The sequence below is a fragment of the Perna viridis genome, chromosome 3, assembly GCF_037379345.1.
Source record: "Perna viridis isolate PV_CMFRI_1.1 ecotype Kerala chromosome 3, ASM3737934v1, whole genome shotgun sequence".
Classification (NCBI taxonomy): domain Eukaryota; kingdom Metazoa; phylum Mollusca; class Bivalvia; order Mytilida; family Mytilidae; genus Perna; species Perna viridis.
The window spans coordinates 24357932-24374758 of record NC_142447.1 but is presented as its reverse complement, the minus strand read 5'-3'; the positions used below and the strand labels follow the sequence as shown (position 1 = coordinate 24374758).

Genomic DNA, 16827 nt, shown 5'->3' with positions numbered 1-16827 from the left:
AAAAAGATATTTCATCCAACAAAATATCGTTCATCTTCAATTAAGCGGCGGGTGACTTGACCTATAGAAACAGTTAACCTGACCAAATGATTGAATTTCATTGGTCACAGTCTGATAATTTAGTGACTTCCTTTAAAGTGCTACTTTCTGACCCACGGGTAATAGACCGGATCCAATAATCAATGTAAATCTTTTCTAATTTTATAAATATAGAAAATGAAACTTAACTGGCATGTGACGGCATTTAAATTCAGAAGTAAACCACTGTTACACTGCATAACCGGTCTGTTATTCGATCACAGCACTAGTGCCAACAGATCAATTAATATAAGGCACTCACTAAAATGGGGATTACTCTGCCCCATCCCCAGAGTTTTGGACTTGTGCTGTTGTTTTTATGTGTTAATTGTTTTTCGTGTTCTGAACAGAAAGAATTAATTTCCAAAGACGCCTTTATCTCCAGGATTAGTCAAATTATACAAGAAAACAACACAAGTTGTAAGTATGAACTGACCACTTATGTTGTTTCAATATACATGTATTTCACAAATATCTATATCTTCTGAAATAATAGCTTCATGACTCATCAGACTTGGACGGACAATCCATTTTTGATTGATAAATAATAAAAAAAAGGAGACGTTGTTAAAATTTGCCTAAACAATTAATAAAATTCTGCGAAAATGACAATTAATTTTATAGTGATTTAAATTTATGTAATAATGACTTGTACCATGTTATTTTGTTTTATATATATTTATTTGCAATTATAGTATGTTGAAAAAATATCAGTATTTAGAAAAAGTGGATATATTCCATCTGAATTAGATTGTATTTATTTTTAAGAAACTTTATTTAGAGACTGTTGTTGTTGTAGAAAACGGGCAGATCCTTTGATACGGGTGGCACTGAGTAAATTCTATCTCATATTTTTTTTATTTGTTCAAATGCATTGCTAAACTAATTATGATGTAAGAAAGAAGAGGTATTTTTTTCTGTATCGAAATATGTTCAAAGTTAACAATTCAATTAAATTATGAACAGATCAGAGAGTTATTTCCTTTTTAAAAAGTTTCCAGTGCTTTCAATTTACAAAAACATGAGTTTTTGATATCTAATGCATAAAAAAAATGTATTAATAACAAAATTTTGCATGTCCCTTGCACACACTATATGGGTCTCCCATGAATACCTTCCTATTTAGTGTTTTGGGCTAAGTTCAATTTAAGTACATTTGTTGATCGACGTTCGAATATTAACCTAAATATGATCAAAACTGAGTTACTGGTCCTCGGCTGGCCATATATGATTTCGGCTAAGCGTCAGTTCAATATGGCTAGCTTCTGACTAATAGCTAAGCCAATATGGAAAACCATACGCAATAATACTATAATAATGTTTTTGCATACATGCCTTCCTAATGACACAACAAACACAAAAATTCATACATTTTTACTGTAATTATATCACGGACGGCGTTTATATGTAATAATGATAAACAATTAGCTTAATCAGCAATGTTAATCTTCTTCTCCCCTTACCCTGCTTATTTTAACTAACTAAGGTAAAATGATCATCACGATTTTACATCTTTTTAACTGCTCCATGACACTAATACTGCAGATCAAATATCCTGATGAACAATGCATGCATTAGATAAATGTATTTATCCTTGTAAGAACGAATGAAGTGATCGCATATGTCCCCTTTGGGTAGGTTAATATGTGTAACTGCCATATATATATACTATACTCTAATATTGGTTTTAAATCGACGACGACACGGACCCTTGGTACGAACTTGAACGGGCTGTTGATCATTTTTCCTTATCATATACCAAAACGGAATACCCTGAAGTCATTGCCCCATTTCTCCGATCTGTCAGGAAAAAAATTAATGACCTCGATAAAAAAAACACCCTAATTTTACGAATGCATTTTTTTGAATTTTACATTTCGACGCAATGTGAGTTGAAGAATATATATTCACTTGCTATGAAAAAAAAACGGTGCGAAATAGCGAATACACATAACTATTCATTAAATTTGTTATCTTTTTATTATTTCTTGTAGAAATATACACAATCATTAAAGTATAAATTAAACTAGATACACTGTTATCAAGCCCTCAAATTGCGTCGAAATCTATTGAGTGGGTTAAATCGCACTTACGAGGTTTTAACATGTAAACCCTTAAGTAAGATCATCTCCCTTTGAAGTCGTCTGACCCTAGTTACAATGTATATTCCTTCACGCACATTTACACATGATGCAGAACATATCTATAAAATTAAACCAAACTCCCACGAGTGTTTTAGGAAGAGTTGCGCTCACAAGAATTGAACATGTAAAACCTTTAAATTGGATTATCTCTCTATAGGGTTCTCCGACAATAGTTATATCCCTTCATGTACACCTACAAATGATGCTCAACTTTCCTATAAATTTCATCGAATTCCAATGAGTTCTAACATGTAAAAATTCAATTCATACGGGGCTGGGTTACCGCACCATCCCAAATTGGGCTATGAAAATGCTTTATAATATAAACTTAAGCATTCACCAAATTTGACTATTTACGGAATGAGTCCAATTTACAATATATGTACACTTTGTAGTAAAATGATACTGATAGAGCATGTTACCGATCAACAAAATACCCTACAAATAGTCTGTGTTTGCAAATAATATAGCCATGGCCGGACTTTAATTTTGAACCCTCGTGAACTTGTGTATATTCAGTTCATTTTGTTTGTTTAACACCAAATCTTTTATTCGGTTTTTGGTCGCAGTCTTCAAGTGTAATTTTTCTTTGTGTTTGTCATAAGGAGAAAAATCCGAAGTGTAAATATTAACCCTGTATGTACATAAGACCTTGTTATGTGTGAACCTAAATTGCTTATTAATCGCCAAAAGCGAAGGCAGAATAGTGTTAAGAAATCTTTATTAGCACTCACAAGCTTAAGGGTAAATCAGTCTAAACAGATCTTGATTTACGGACGAAGACAAAATTGAAGATCACGAGCAACAAACTTGTGTAGTTTTGATTTAGTTACACAACATATATTCAAACACAGACATTTTCATTGCTCGTTCGAAAATTACACTTCTTACATTTCCGGTTTTAACTAAATTTTCGATCCCCTAACCTGAATATTCTGTATATGTTTGGATTGCTATTTTAAAATAAACTTTGAGTTCGAAATATTTTACTGTATTAGAAGTTTTGCTTGGTTACCATGTCCTCTCTTTTGTCCGCTAATGCAGTGATAAACTAATACATGTAGGTAAAATACGACTAGCGTCGCATAACCAGATTACAAAGAAGGACAGTTAAACAAATACTTGCAAAACAATGGACTATGTTGTAAAAGCCTTACAACTTAAAAGTTTTGAACTCGACTGTTACTGCATGGCAAACACATGCAGTTAAAATAAATTATCAAAAAAGGAGTACACATGTTACCCAACCAGTAACCATACATCGTTAGTAATTTACAGAAAATTACGGTCCATTTCATTTCAATGTGACAACAGTTTCCTCTGTACTGACCTCTTTCATCGATCAACGTTAATGTATCACACATAATTATAGTATTTGTATTGATACCTGAAACATTTAACTAAAGTTCACTTTATGTTCATGGTTTAACTACCTTTAATATAGCTTTCTCAATGCGAGTAGTCTAGCTGAAATGAAGCAAAAAGTGCTGTTATATTATAGTCCATAAGTCGACGACACATTGTATTGCCTTTATTACCGAAAATGAACTACATGTGAACTTTGAGAGTTGAGACTACGTGTGTTTCGGACAAGATGTGATGATAATTTGTCGCATATATATATAAAACAGCGATTGGTTAACCCTGCCTTAATATGTGAAACAGTATAACCCCAAAGTCATTTCTGTTAGATTGGTGGGTCTTTTCAGACTTCATTTGGTCCTTCTCCTAGAGGAAGGATTTCATTTTTTTTTTGTGGGGACTAGGGTAATTTTTTGTACTATTCTGCCATTTTTTTTATTTTGAGAAAAAAATAAGCTCTTGCCTTTTATTTCTTCGAAGCTAAGCGCCGATTTAAAAAATATAAAATTATCAAAGATATAAGGACATAATTAAATCATGGTTTTATTTTTTCTCGAGACCTATATCTTAAAAAATGTCATCCTAGACCACTATAAAAAATCAAAAGATATATCAGTAAGGTTTAGACGGTTCATTCTGTATCTTAATGATAATTGTATTATCTCTGTTTTACCCGCAAAACATGTAAACTGTACAAGAATTCCGGAGACCCATCCACTCAAGGAAATCAATAATGGAGGTGTTAGGACATTTTTCATCAGAATGCTTCCGACAATGTTATCTGCCCCTGAAGTACTCATTTGCAGTGCATTAAATGATATGGGATATCTTGTTATAATTCATTTTGTTTGTTTATTTCTCATCCGGGCAAGATATATTATTTCCCATAAATTTTAATTAACGTCGATCGGTCCGCAGTCCGCAAAATTAAAATAATTCCAAACTAATTGAAAGGATAAATCTTAATTTTGACTTAAATCAATCAGAAATTAAATTGCAGGAAATGTTCAAATTTTTGACCAAGTAATGCTTGCATAACCAACTTTGTTATACTTGTTTATAAACCGCTTCGAGGTTCACAAAGCGTAAACTATCCCAAAATTGGTTATTTCGCATAACCTGGTCGAAAATTAAAAAAAAAAACAATCCTTAATTATTCTGCGATTCTGATGGTAGAAATAGTCAGATTATATTGCCAAAATGGTATGTTATTTCATACAATGTTTAGCCTGCTGCCTGACTCTTACAGAGACTGACACTTAATATTTTAACAACTTTCTATTCCAGATCCACAATGCAATATATTCAATGCCAGAATGTGTTTCATGCAAATGGCCAACTCTACAATGGAAGCTGTGATGATGAGACGCCAAAAGGATCACTGCATGTAAGTTTGGAATTCAAATTTATAATTTGTACTAACCGTCATCATGGAACTAAAACGAAAACGAGGCACTCTATTCTAATATTGCTATCTACATGTATATAAATGCTTATTCTTTGATGGCTTGAACTATCTCATTTGAAACTGATATTTTGTTTCGTTTTTTTTTTTAATTTCTTTCGTTTCAATCTTACGATTCGTTCTCTTTCTTTATGCCGTTTACAAAAAGTGATTTTACGCTTTGTTTGAACCTTTTACTTTATTTTAGATTGTGTAATCACGAGTTTTCTTGCTCTTATTTCGTTCTACTTTGAATAAAATTTTCATAATTAAAACTGAATAAAAAATTTACACGGTAAGTCCTGATGACCGGGTATAAACGTCTATACTCAGATGCTCCAACGATTGATGTAAAATGTAAGACACAGTGTTAATTAAAAACTAGAGCAGCAATGACAAAACAAACAGACAAATTTCGCAAATATTTTTTATCACCCAAACTATATATCAAAATATAAATTATAGTAAATTTTTGTGTTTATGAAATGATAAAAGCAGATTATTTATTCTTTGCTGCAGGATGGCAGACAGAGCGGCAGCCTGTATAGACTACAGTCTCTCTGCTTGTCCCAAAGAAAGGATGTGGCCTGGTCTAACCGTACTACATCCATTTGTTAACATACTCAAAGGAATCAAGTCCGTTGTGTGTTCAAAAGGTATACTCTTCCTATATTTGTCCTCTGTCATATTCATTTTTAATATGTAATTTAAGCGTCAGAGAAAGTGTCATTAAATTCTAATAAAAGCATGGGCTATCAAGCTCCGAACAGCGTCTGACGTTCGAAATTCAATATGGACGCTGCAGTCTGCTCTCTCAGAAAATGCAAGAATCTTGCAAAGTCCGGAAAAAGCGATTTTCAAACGACATATGATTTGAATAGCTCGAGAATTTCGAAAGGCCTGTCTGCAGCGGTTAGTAGGAGAGGAAACGAGCATCTGCCGCTGGGTGGAGCTTGCTAAGCTGTGTGTAACTTGGAATAGTTATGCCCATGTACATGCTCTTTGCTGTGTGTGTCTGTTTTTCCTGTCTAATCTTTATCCTTGGAATACGTTCTTTTGATTACCGCTCGAATCTTGGAACTGCGATTTCATTACAGTATCACCGTATTTGTACCTACTTGTATATTCACTTATATAAAAATTACGATTATAAGTTTCATTGATCTACGATAGAAATCGAAAAACTACATGTATTTTTCTTATGCAACATATCAGAAGTAGGGACATAATTTCTAGCATATTGCCTGCACAGTGTAAGAATAAATTTTAAGGAAAAACTTTTTGCAATTGTCTAGTGTGTTTGTGGCCACTCCTTCGAAAAAAATGTGAACATTTGAAATCATTATATAATGATAAATTGGTATTTGTTCTTATTTAACAGCCGATTTAATGTGTTCGTGGGCTGAAGTACATGAATGCATACTTTTTCGATCACTATGGAGTTCTTTATTTAATGAGTAAGAGTAAACCTTGTCATATGAGAAACAAAAATAAAAATAGAACAGGCGTGATCTGGCTAACCAAATATTTACAAACCATAGACTGAGAATGGTGTTGTCAAATGTCAACATCGCAAATTTAATCCATTGAAGAAGGATCATTGTAATGAGCTAGAAAATCAATCACGTGTTCTTATGCGTGCTCTTGTGTAACGTATGTTCTAAGAATATGATTATAGTCCATTATTTGTTAACTCTAAGTCAGTTGAAATGAATGACTGTTGAATTACTAAATTAAAAAAATTCTATAACATATAAACAAAATGTACTACTTTTCGTACCAAAACTTTAAAACAGTTGATAAGTTTAATTTTCGACATCTACGGAGAGCTGCTCTCTGTGAACCTGTACTCATATATTCTTTTCTTTATTACACTGTCTGCATTTCACAATTTAGTTTTTGATCAAATTATTTCAATTCACGATGCTGCAGTTCATATGCATTTTTTATTAAATCTCTTATCTGTCGATTCGGTTGATCTTTAATTACTTGGCGCAAGCATGACACTGGCGCATATGAGTGATAATTCATAGAGGCTTATTTTTATGCAAACGTATGTATATCCCACTTTTTCAAATGATAATTAACGAAAAAGTCTTCAAGATTGCACAGTTCGGGCATGCGTCGCTCAAGAGGTCAGAATGTGGATTTTTGTCAGGTTTTTTATTTCACATACACAAAGCCCATTCCCGATTTATTTAAATATCAATTTCTTTAGAATTTGAAGGTTGAAAAAAAGTGGGGTGATTTGAAGTAGACCGTTAGTAAAATTATTTCCAAATGATGAGCGCCTATAAAAACACTTCTATTGTCAAATCAGGGAGTGTGACATTAAGTCCCTGGTCAAATGAATCATTTTTTTTTAAATCTGGTTTCTATCAAATATTAACACCTTTCTGAACTTGTCATGTTGAACTACATTTAAGGTCAATGTTCTCAACATCGGGAATTTTAGTACTATGATTCGATTGTAAAATTTGTTATCTGGAGGTTTTATTTCTAGAATTTTGAGCGCAATTGTTAAAGTATTCAGCATTGGTAAAAAATTTATTACAATGATAAAACGGAGAACTGTTTACCAGACACCAGCACTTGGGACCAGGATTTTATTTATCTAAAAAGTAAATATAAATAACTTAACATGATTGTTTTTCTCTGTACCAATATATTTGAGAACAGAAAATTCAGAAAGCAGGTATATTGGCGAACTATACAAATTTATCCAAAGGTAGTCTCGAATTTGACCCCCCGTTTAGCTAAATTTAATTTGAAAAAAATCGGCGGGAAGTTTATTACTTTCCCTGTTCAGCAGCAGCACCTTTTCATTTGTTTGTTTCGTCCTTGTGATACAGGTATCAAACGAAATTATTGTGACATAGATTTGTACTTTGAAACTCGCGTATTATTGAATTTAGATTCTATACCCCCGTAAACTGCCGAAATAGCAACTTGAGGTTATTGAACTTGTAGAGAGTAGATCACAGGCGTTTCTGTCAATGTGGGGGACAGGCGCGTAGCCGCCGTTAGGCAAAAAAGCTTTTGCCTGCACTTAATTTTGCCATTTTTTTAAAAAAATACATCCAGGAGAGGCATAAACGATGCTCTAAAACGCTATCTCCGCGGAGCTTCGGGGGGGGGGGGGGTGTGTTTAAAATCAGCTGACAGCAATCTGTTACTGGTCAGAGAGAGTAGATATCATCGTTTTCAAGACAGAAGCAGTTTTCACCAATCTGCTTACCAAAATTTTATTCCTCAATGTAAACCGTTTTATGATAGTTTATTTTTGGTAGCAAAATATTAGCAATCTGTTAGATGTTTTTTCTTAAAGTTTGGGCATTAATTTGTTTCACAGGAGAGGATGGAAAATCGGTTGGCGAGAACTACTCCTTGACCAGCATGGGTAAAAGTTTTCCATTTTTTAACAGGTTTCTGTTTTTTTTTCAAAGGTCCCAGGCTGTTTTTGAAATATGTGTAAATCTGAGGGGGTGGGTGAGATCCATATTTTTCACATAGAAATAACTTATTATCCAGATTAGTTTTTGCGATGCTTTGTTAAAAAGGCAGATTTGTTTTTTAAGAAAAAACCGAATTATCTCGAGCGTAAATACAAAATATAAAGCAATTTACCGTAGTTCATTTGTTTTTATTTTACGACAATTTCATAGCAGTGAGATAACTCGAATAGGTTTTGCATCATGCCGTAAATGAAACATGTGGTGTCTACTGGTGGGCAGCGATACAAATTCCCTAGAAAAAAATGTCGAAAACCGATGGCAACGGGCCTGGCTTGACATGTTATGGGAAACCAACAATCAGTTTTCCTTGGCCTTACTGTCTAAATATTAAAAATCACAAAACACCTCCATAGAAAAGTACATTTTTGGCAATGGTGACAAAGTGTTGAATTTGCCAGAAAGTGCTCTCGGAATGCAGGAGAAGGTTTCTAAATTTTCAAAATACCTGGGGAGCATGTACGCTTCGAAACCCTCAAATTCCCTACTGACAATATTTTCAATATTTTAATGAAAAACAACTTTCAACCAAGGACCAGTAGACATTTTTTTCTTAAAGTTTTGGACCTGAACTTGTTTCAATTAAATGTTTCACTGGAAAGGATGAAAAATCAGTTGGTGAGAATTGCTTGCGAGAACTATTCTTTGACCAGTATGCTAGTCCAGATAATCATGACGTTTGCTGAGGCATTTTTTTAATCAGATCTTGTGACCAAGTAATATGTACATGTAAATTAGCCTCCTAAGACAGCATAATTATTTTGACTGTGTATACTGGTTTTGTTCAATCACTTAAATTCTAGATCTCTTGTTGATTTATTAAAGCTACTTTCTTGATTTAACATATTATATGATGTTAATATAAAGGTTTATATCATAAATCTGTAATTAAAGTGATAAACAAGACAACTTTTTTTTTCATTGGGCTTGGGACAGGACATGATTACTGTTAACAAGATTTGTAATAAAAAGGAAATACTTAATACAGGGACTTATATACACTCCTGCATTCCAAGACCACTGGTGATATTGACATAATTAAAACTCAGTTTCTTACCTTTGTTACTGCCATTTAAAACATAAATGATCATGATGATGCAGTTCCTTTCCTAGTTGAAAAAGTTTTATTGAACACAAGTTCCAAGACATTGTGCTGTGTTAATTCATCACAAAATATCAATCATAATATCCCAACATTTACACTTTTTGTAAGGATCATGTACAGGCCAGGGAATAAAAATATCATTTCTGTTCATATACAGCACTTCAAATCCAGTTTTCTTTCCTTCTGACTGCAAGTTTAAACAAAAGAATTCTTCAGATTAAATATTATTTTCACGATTGTAAAAATGACACCATTTCTTTGTCCATTTATGAGAAATATGTGGTTAAATGTGGACTTAAAACCCATGATTTTCTATTTTCAAGCTTGTCAGTGTCTACAACATTTTAAAACAAATATAAGAATGCTTCCTTGAAAGGTGTAAAAATTTTATGATAGTGATACCAGACATGATTTTTTTCCCCTTTAAAGCAGAGTTACGCCTTTTCCAATTCGGATTTTACCGTTTCAGTTTTTTTTTTTATTTACCATATGTTTACTTTTAATTTTGGCAATTTCCGCCTAATTTGGTTGACCCTGTAAAACCATTTCTGAGTGAGTTAATTAATGGATGTGCTGCACCTCTCCGGTCAGCCTGTACTTGGAAATCAATGTTTTTGCCTTTTTGAATTTTCAGTGAAGTGCAATTAACAAAAACTGTCCATAACATAGATCCAGAAACGGTAAAAAATGCCGGTCATTGACCGACAAATTCTGCAAATGACCAACGACCACTTTCCAATATCAGACATAAAAAAATTGTCAACCCTTATAAATTACAGTCTGCATGGTTTTATTAATGTATAAACATCCTGTCTACCAGTCTTCTAATTTGTTATTGGAAATTAATTGACAGGTGTGTGTCAATTTTAGCCGGTGCAGCCACCTGTGACTGATTTACCTGTAACTGATTAGTTGATTGCATAATTGAATTAACAGTACACGTGCTGCCCCATTGTGTATATGAATCATTTGAAGTAACTCTGAGAATTTTCATACATTTATCAGTTGATAATTATAAAAAAAGTCCACCATTTTCCCGCTGATCTTTCAGAGGTCACAAAAGCACATGAAACTGAAACTATGAATCAGCTGTAGTTTGTAATAATTAATTCATCTATTGAATCTTTTTAACACAGAAGTCAACAGACCATTTAAATAAATATACAAAATGTGTTAGCGAATTTCTTTCATTAAAAATCAGCATTTTTTTTCATCACTCGGAAGTTTTCTGCTGTTTGCCTATGTGATGAAAAAGTCTGAGAGATACTATGTTTTGTTCACATGTTAGAATGTCCACCTGTGGTCGAGATCGATCTCGTCCACTCACTTTAATATTTTGTAAAAGACAGAGTATGTGATGAAATGACACAGTTTCCAATTTTATCTTAAAATAACTACATAAGAAGTTTATTTTCGATCTGAGCATGTAAAAGACTGACACAAACATCTGCTGAAGTTTGATAAAATGTCCGGCATGGGCTGTCAAAATTTCTGGAGCCTTGGTCCATAAATACACTATTTATCATTATTTTAAAATTAAATTGGTTTGTAATTTAAACATAAGTCCATAGTTTCAAAGAATTTTGTTTGTTATCATGTAGCTAAAATTGGCGATAATGTACATGTACACAATGCAAGTACAAAGAAAGTATCACATGATTTCGGCAGTAAAAATCAGTTGGTAAGTTAAGGCAACAGTTGCACATCTCATAGTTATAGGTCTATGATTTATATGCATGTTTTAATTTTGGTAACATTTCAAGCTACCGTGTAAAAAGATATCTGGTTCAGAAATACATGTAAAATTGCATTTTTTTTGCTATTTAGTAAAAATTGTACTCTGCTTGGTGAAAATTGATTGCATAAAATGTACCTCAGTCAGGCTATATTTCAGATTTTCTGTTCAGGAGTTATCCGTTTTTGAAAATTTAGAATGTGAAGATATTTGAGATAATCGCAACAATGTTTTTCTTATTTTCCTATTTTTATGTTTCAGGATTTCAAGTATCTGAGGAAGATGACGATAAAAATTGTCATATGGATACTGTTGCACAGTGCATTACAGGATTTGCATATGTTGCTGCTGATACTTCAATGGCTATCACTTGTCGGTGAGAACATTTATTTTGTTATTTACAGTAACATTAAAAACAGATCAACATTTGAATTCTACTATAAAGTTTCCATGAAATTTTCCAAATGTGATGGAATGAAAGATGGAAAAAACTTTGATAATTAAGTTATATGTATAAAAAACTATTTCTAGAACTTGTACCGACCTATTTGGCAGTACATTTTAATGAAGGTCTATCATGCTGATTGCTATTTATTCCCAAACTTTGTTTCATAGTTGGGGTATTAAAAGATGTATCAGTGTAAAATAGGGAAGAAACTACATGTATGCCAATGAAAATGTATTTAGATGTAAACCATAACCCTTACTTTTGCTGACCATAGCAAAGATGTATTAGTATTAGCTGTTTTGATATAAATTTCAGGCAAGCTAAACAGACACACAGATGTCTCACCATATCCACACAGCAGTGCGAAAGTAGTCAGATTAAGAATATGGTATCCATGACAACAGCAGTTTTGTCACAGATGGATAAAGAGGCTTGCCAAAAGCCAAGATGTAACATTCCAGTTGCTCAAGAATGTTCCAGTGGGGCAAAATATATTCTTGCATCACCAGTTGCTTCAGTTCAAAAGTCTCATGTTCTTTGTGGGTAAGACATATTGTGTATACAATGTATGACATTGAACTAAAGTTTCAACTGAAAATGGACTCTTTTTCCTATATGAAACATGTACAACAGAAATGCTTTGAATTAAGATTCTGCAGACTCAATTTTATAACTAGATGAACCTCTTCCTTTTTTTTTAATAAGCACCAAAGGAGCTAGATTAACATAGGTTTAATGTGAGTTAAAAACTGTTGTTGAATTAGGTATGAATATCCAAGATTTCTGTAACTTCCAACATTGCTAACATCCTGTGATTTTTTTAAGAACAGAACTAATGTAGAGTAAGGTCAAAGACCTTTTTTTGTTGTAAGGCCATACTATGAATTAAAATTAGGCCATAAGAAATATATATATATATATAATAATATACTTATGATAAACATGGAGTGGACCACAAAATTTTACTCCAGGACTGATGATTTAAATAAAGTAAAGGTTAAACCTGTGCATAAGAAATAAAAGAAATATGCCAACCAACCAACCCTATTTTTGTTTAGAATGTAATCATAAACAGACATATTATTTTTTATGGCCTTTATATCAACCAAAAATTACCAATGAATTAAATTTTGGCAAAACGTGTGATTTTATACCCATTGAAAAAAGTATGATTCCTTCACAGTTTAGATAAAGTTTGCATTATCTTGAGGTTCTGTTGTAGGTCCCTGAAGGAAATGATGGGATGCATTGCAGACAATACCATGGACTGCCCTATTAATGTGTATGAAAAGATGGGAAATTTCATGATCCATCTGAACACTGTTGTCATGGAAACATGTGCCAATATTTCAGACATGATGCCTATGACTGACCCATATGTTGGACAGATAGCATCATTCTATGCCGTAACCAATAGCCCATTTGCCACAAAAGAAACTGTTTGTCCGTACGTGTATATATTATTTATTGATCTTTTCAGTATGGTCAACACAGAAGGTGTTTTATGGAAAACAATTTCACAAAAATACAAACCTTTAAAGAGGAAGCAGTTCAGTGTGACCTTCTTCTTAATACAAATATAGCTTAGTAATAGATCCTTTTTATGTTGTAAATTTGTAACACTCAGCAGAATCTACCTAGTAAAAATGTGTTGATCTTCAAAGACAATCACATTTCCTATTATATATGTATCAGTAAGACTTTTTAACCACCAGCAGGTGCTTAAATTTCTGCAAGAGTTTTCCCGCCATTTACATTTCCTGAGTAATCTACAGATTTCGTGGGAGAAACAGATTCTCCTTCAGTCTTTTCTCGATTTAAATTATTTCTATACTCTCCATGCTAAAATTAAAATTTTTAACATCTTGAGTGGAGAAATAATTTCAAATGTAAATTTGTAACACTGAAGAAAACCTACTGAGTAAAAATTTGTTGATCTTCATAGACAATCAACTTTCATATAATATCAGTAAAAGACTTGCACTTTTATCATACAGGGTTTTTTGTCAAGCCTTATAGAGCTAAATTGTTGAATATGAAATGATCATGCGTTTGCGTATACAGTCAAATTAATACAAATAATTCTTAGCACTTTTGAGTCCTTTGATATGCTATATATCATTATTTACTTTTAAGTCATATGGATAGTTGAATGTTTATTATTTTATAAATCCTTATGCTGTAACTGTTGCAGTAAGTGTTTTTGGAAAAAATGTAACATTTCATTCAAAGTAAGAACATTTTTTAGGGATATAAATTAGTGGTAATCTGTTGTCATGGACCTCATTTGCTGATCAATTACCTTTGAAATTTAATTTATCTTGGTCCTGGACTGACAGCCCTTTTAATCGGAACTATATAGGATATGTAAGTCTCGTCATATGAATCAATGGTTTCGTAGGCATTGTGAAGCAGCGTTTGAATTTCCCTGAAGTACACACTAAAATGCATATCGGCCTTTGGATTTCAAGACGTTCTACACCGGAAATTCCAGAAAGGAAACTGAAACTAGAACGAGACTTACAAATCCTATTGAGGCCTTGATTTTCCTTAAGTGGTTTATTGATTTGAAACTTGGAAAGACCAGGACATTCAAGTTTTGAAAGCAAGTTTGAACCCCCAGGTTTACATATCTGTTTTTGTTATCTAGGTTTTATCATGGTGCTGTTATGAAGCTGTTGGACATGATTAAAACTGGTGAAGGTAATGCTATGGATCATTGGTACACAATTAGTATGGCTTCCCATGCAGCTCGTGGGATCTGTGATGATGATGATGATGATATGTGTGATGATATGGAACCAATGATGGAACCAATGTGTGATGTACAAATGGCGGAACAATGTGTTGGAGACACAGATCTGTTGTCTTTGATGAGTAATGTAGATATTCTTGGATGGGAAGTTATTTGTCAGTAAGTTATCTATTTATTTGTATTTGTATTTCCATTAAGTGATATGATAGCTTTCTAAAAGGTTTTGATAGAAATAACAGACTATGGAAGAGTTTTAAAGTTTTGACAATTAAAAGAAGTACAAATGTCTGCCTTATTTTCTAGTTCTTGTTGCACATTTTCCTCAGAAATTGATTGGATAGGAATTCTGTTAGTTGGCAATTTGTTTGTACATTTTTGTATATCTGACTATTCAAAGTTAATTACTTAATATTGAACCCAAAAGGGAAAAAATTGGGTGCTTCATTCATTAGTCATAGCTTTACAGGATATATGAGAAATGTACTACTTTTTTGTTAACCATTTTTTAAGGCAAACATTTTACTTACATTTTTAAAAATCCTTTCCTTACCGTTTTTTATGCGGGCTTTCCCTCTTTTGGCTATTCCTTTTGACTTTTGCCTAGAGTTTGCCTATCAGATTGGTAATTTTGTTGTAACCCTTTATTCATATTAATTACACTACATCTTATACATGTAAGTATTTGAAAACAGTAGCAGATCATTTATAGTTGTAATGAAATTTCTTTTCAGTTCTGGTTTGAGGATGGTTGAATGTGTACACAAAAGTATGTCAGGCTGTGATCTGGGAGAATCAAGAAGAACCAATGCCACCCTTCATCGCCTGCTCAGCATGGTAGCTAATTATTGTCCCGTAGAACCAGTTCTATCAAAGGTTAGCTGTTTATTGCCCAAATGTGATGCTACAGCAGCTCTAGAGAAGTGTTTTAAATTGCCTAATGAGACAACACTAGCTATGGGAATGGCTCCTGAGTAAGTACAAAACACATAGTAAACTATTGTTTATTTGGAAACAATTTTCACCTTTTCATATTTCATTTACTCCCTTGAATAAAAGTACTTTGACAGTATAATTCAGACTCGATTTTCTTCCACATTAAAGTAAAATTCAACTTCTTCAGATCTATCTCCCTTTGTATTTTTCTTTCTACAAAAATGTATTCTAATTTTATTAATTGTCTGGTGACATAATAAAATCATGTCTAATTTATTTGATTGTGACATTTTTGATTAGCCTATCTTGTATGATTTGCAATTCTGTTTTATAGGAGTGTGTTTTCTTTCTTTGTAGACTTGTCAATAACACATTAAGATGTATAAGGATGCACACAATGGGATGTGCCATGTCTCCCTCCTTCCTACCACTGAGTTACACCACCAAGAAGTATCTTGACTTCATGAAACCATATGTCTATACCATGGACATGATGGAAAAGAAAGAAATGGAGGATCCTGCAATGGAACAAGTAACCAAATGTACCTACCAGTTCATGGGGGGTTTTGAATATGTAATGACCAACAGCAATAACTTTAGTGAAGCTATGTGCTATCTATTCAAAGGTATGGATAAGGAATGTGGGAAGATGGTGGGAGACCATATCCCCTCAGCACTACGTCCTGGAATGAAGATGCAAGAGATGATTATGAATGGAATGATGAAAGCTCAGTGCTCTACCATGAAAGGTATGGCATTTAAATTGACACATGATCTCAGTTTTATAATTAATTTTGAAAAAAAATATTCCGCATTGTTATAAAGAATTAATTCAGTGGTTCATTTTTAAACATGACTTAAAAATCAACTTTTTATATGTATATTCATGTGTATGAATTGAATGTAATGCTCATGTGGGACTAAGATTGATGTAAAACGTTTTTTAAACAGATAGGTTCAGCAATTATACATAGTGAAAATTATACATGTATGTTGGTTATTGAACAGTAGGATTTACTAATATTTTTTTGAATCTCAAGATACGTGTAGTGAATAATATAGTAATTTCATTGACAGAAAAGCCAGGAAGATGTCCAAAAGTTACTGGAGATCAAGTTGGAGTATGTGTTGAGAAATGCTCTTCTGATGACAAGTGTCCAGAACATCAGAAATGTTGTTCTAACGGCTGTGGCCACCTGTGTATGGATGCAGTAATAGGTCAGTAATACACAGGTGTCAGCATAAACCAGACATGATTTTAAATCTAGATTTTACCACTATGTTTCTCTTTTTACTGATTTTACATTATAT

At 32.9% G+C, this 16827-nt stretch overlaps 1 protein-coding gene across 2 annotated transcripts in view; it reads left to right on the top strand.

Annotated features, from left to right (window-relative positions):
* The first annotated feature begins 292 nt into the window (after nucleotides 1-292).
* LOC148621544 (uncharacterized) overlaps nucleotides 293-16827 on the top strand; it is a 97085-nt gene continuing 80550 nt past the window's right edge. For both annotated transcript variants that reach the window (XM_088576042.1, XM_088576043.1), the window contains exons 1-10: nucleotides 293-498; nucleotides 4872-4971; nucleotides 5548-5684; nucleotides 11642-11756; nucleotides 12144-12371; nucleotides 13051-13275; nucleotides 14479-14742; nucleotides 15315-15554; nucleotides 15874-16265; nucleotides 16594-16734. In XM_088576042.1, coding sequence (XP_088432168.1) covers nucleotides 345-498; nucleotides 4872-4971; nucleotides 5548-5684; nucleotides 11642-11756; nucleotides 12144-12371; nucleotides 13051-13275; nucleotides 14479-14742; nucleotides 15315-15554; nucleotides 15874-16265; nucleotides 16594-16734 — 1996 coding nt within the window. In that variant the 5' untranslated portion in view covers nucleotides 293-344. The remainder of the gene's footprint in view (nucleotides 499-4871; nucleotides 4972-5547; nucleotides 5685-11641; nucleotides 11757-12143; nucleotides 12372-13050; nucleotides 13276-14478; nucleotides 14743-15314; nucleotides 15555-15873; nucleotides 16266-16593; nucleotides 16735-16827) is intronic.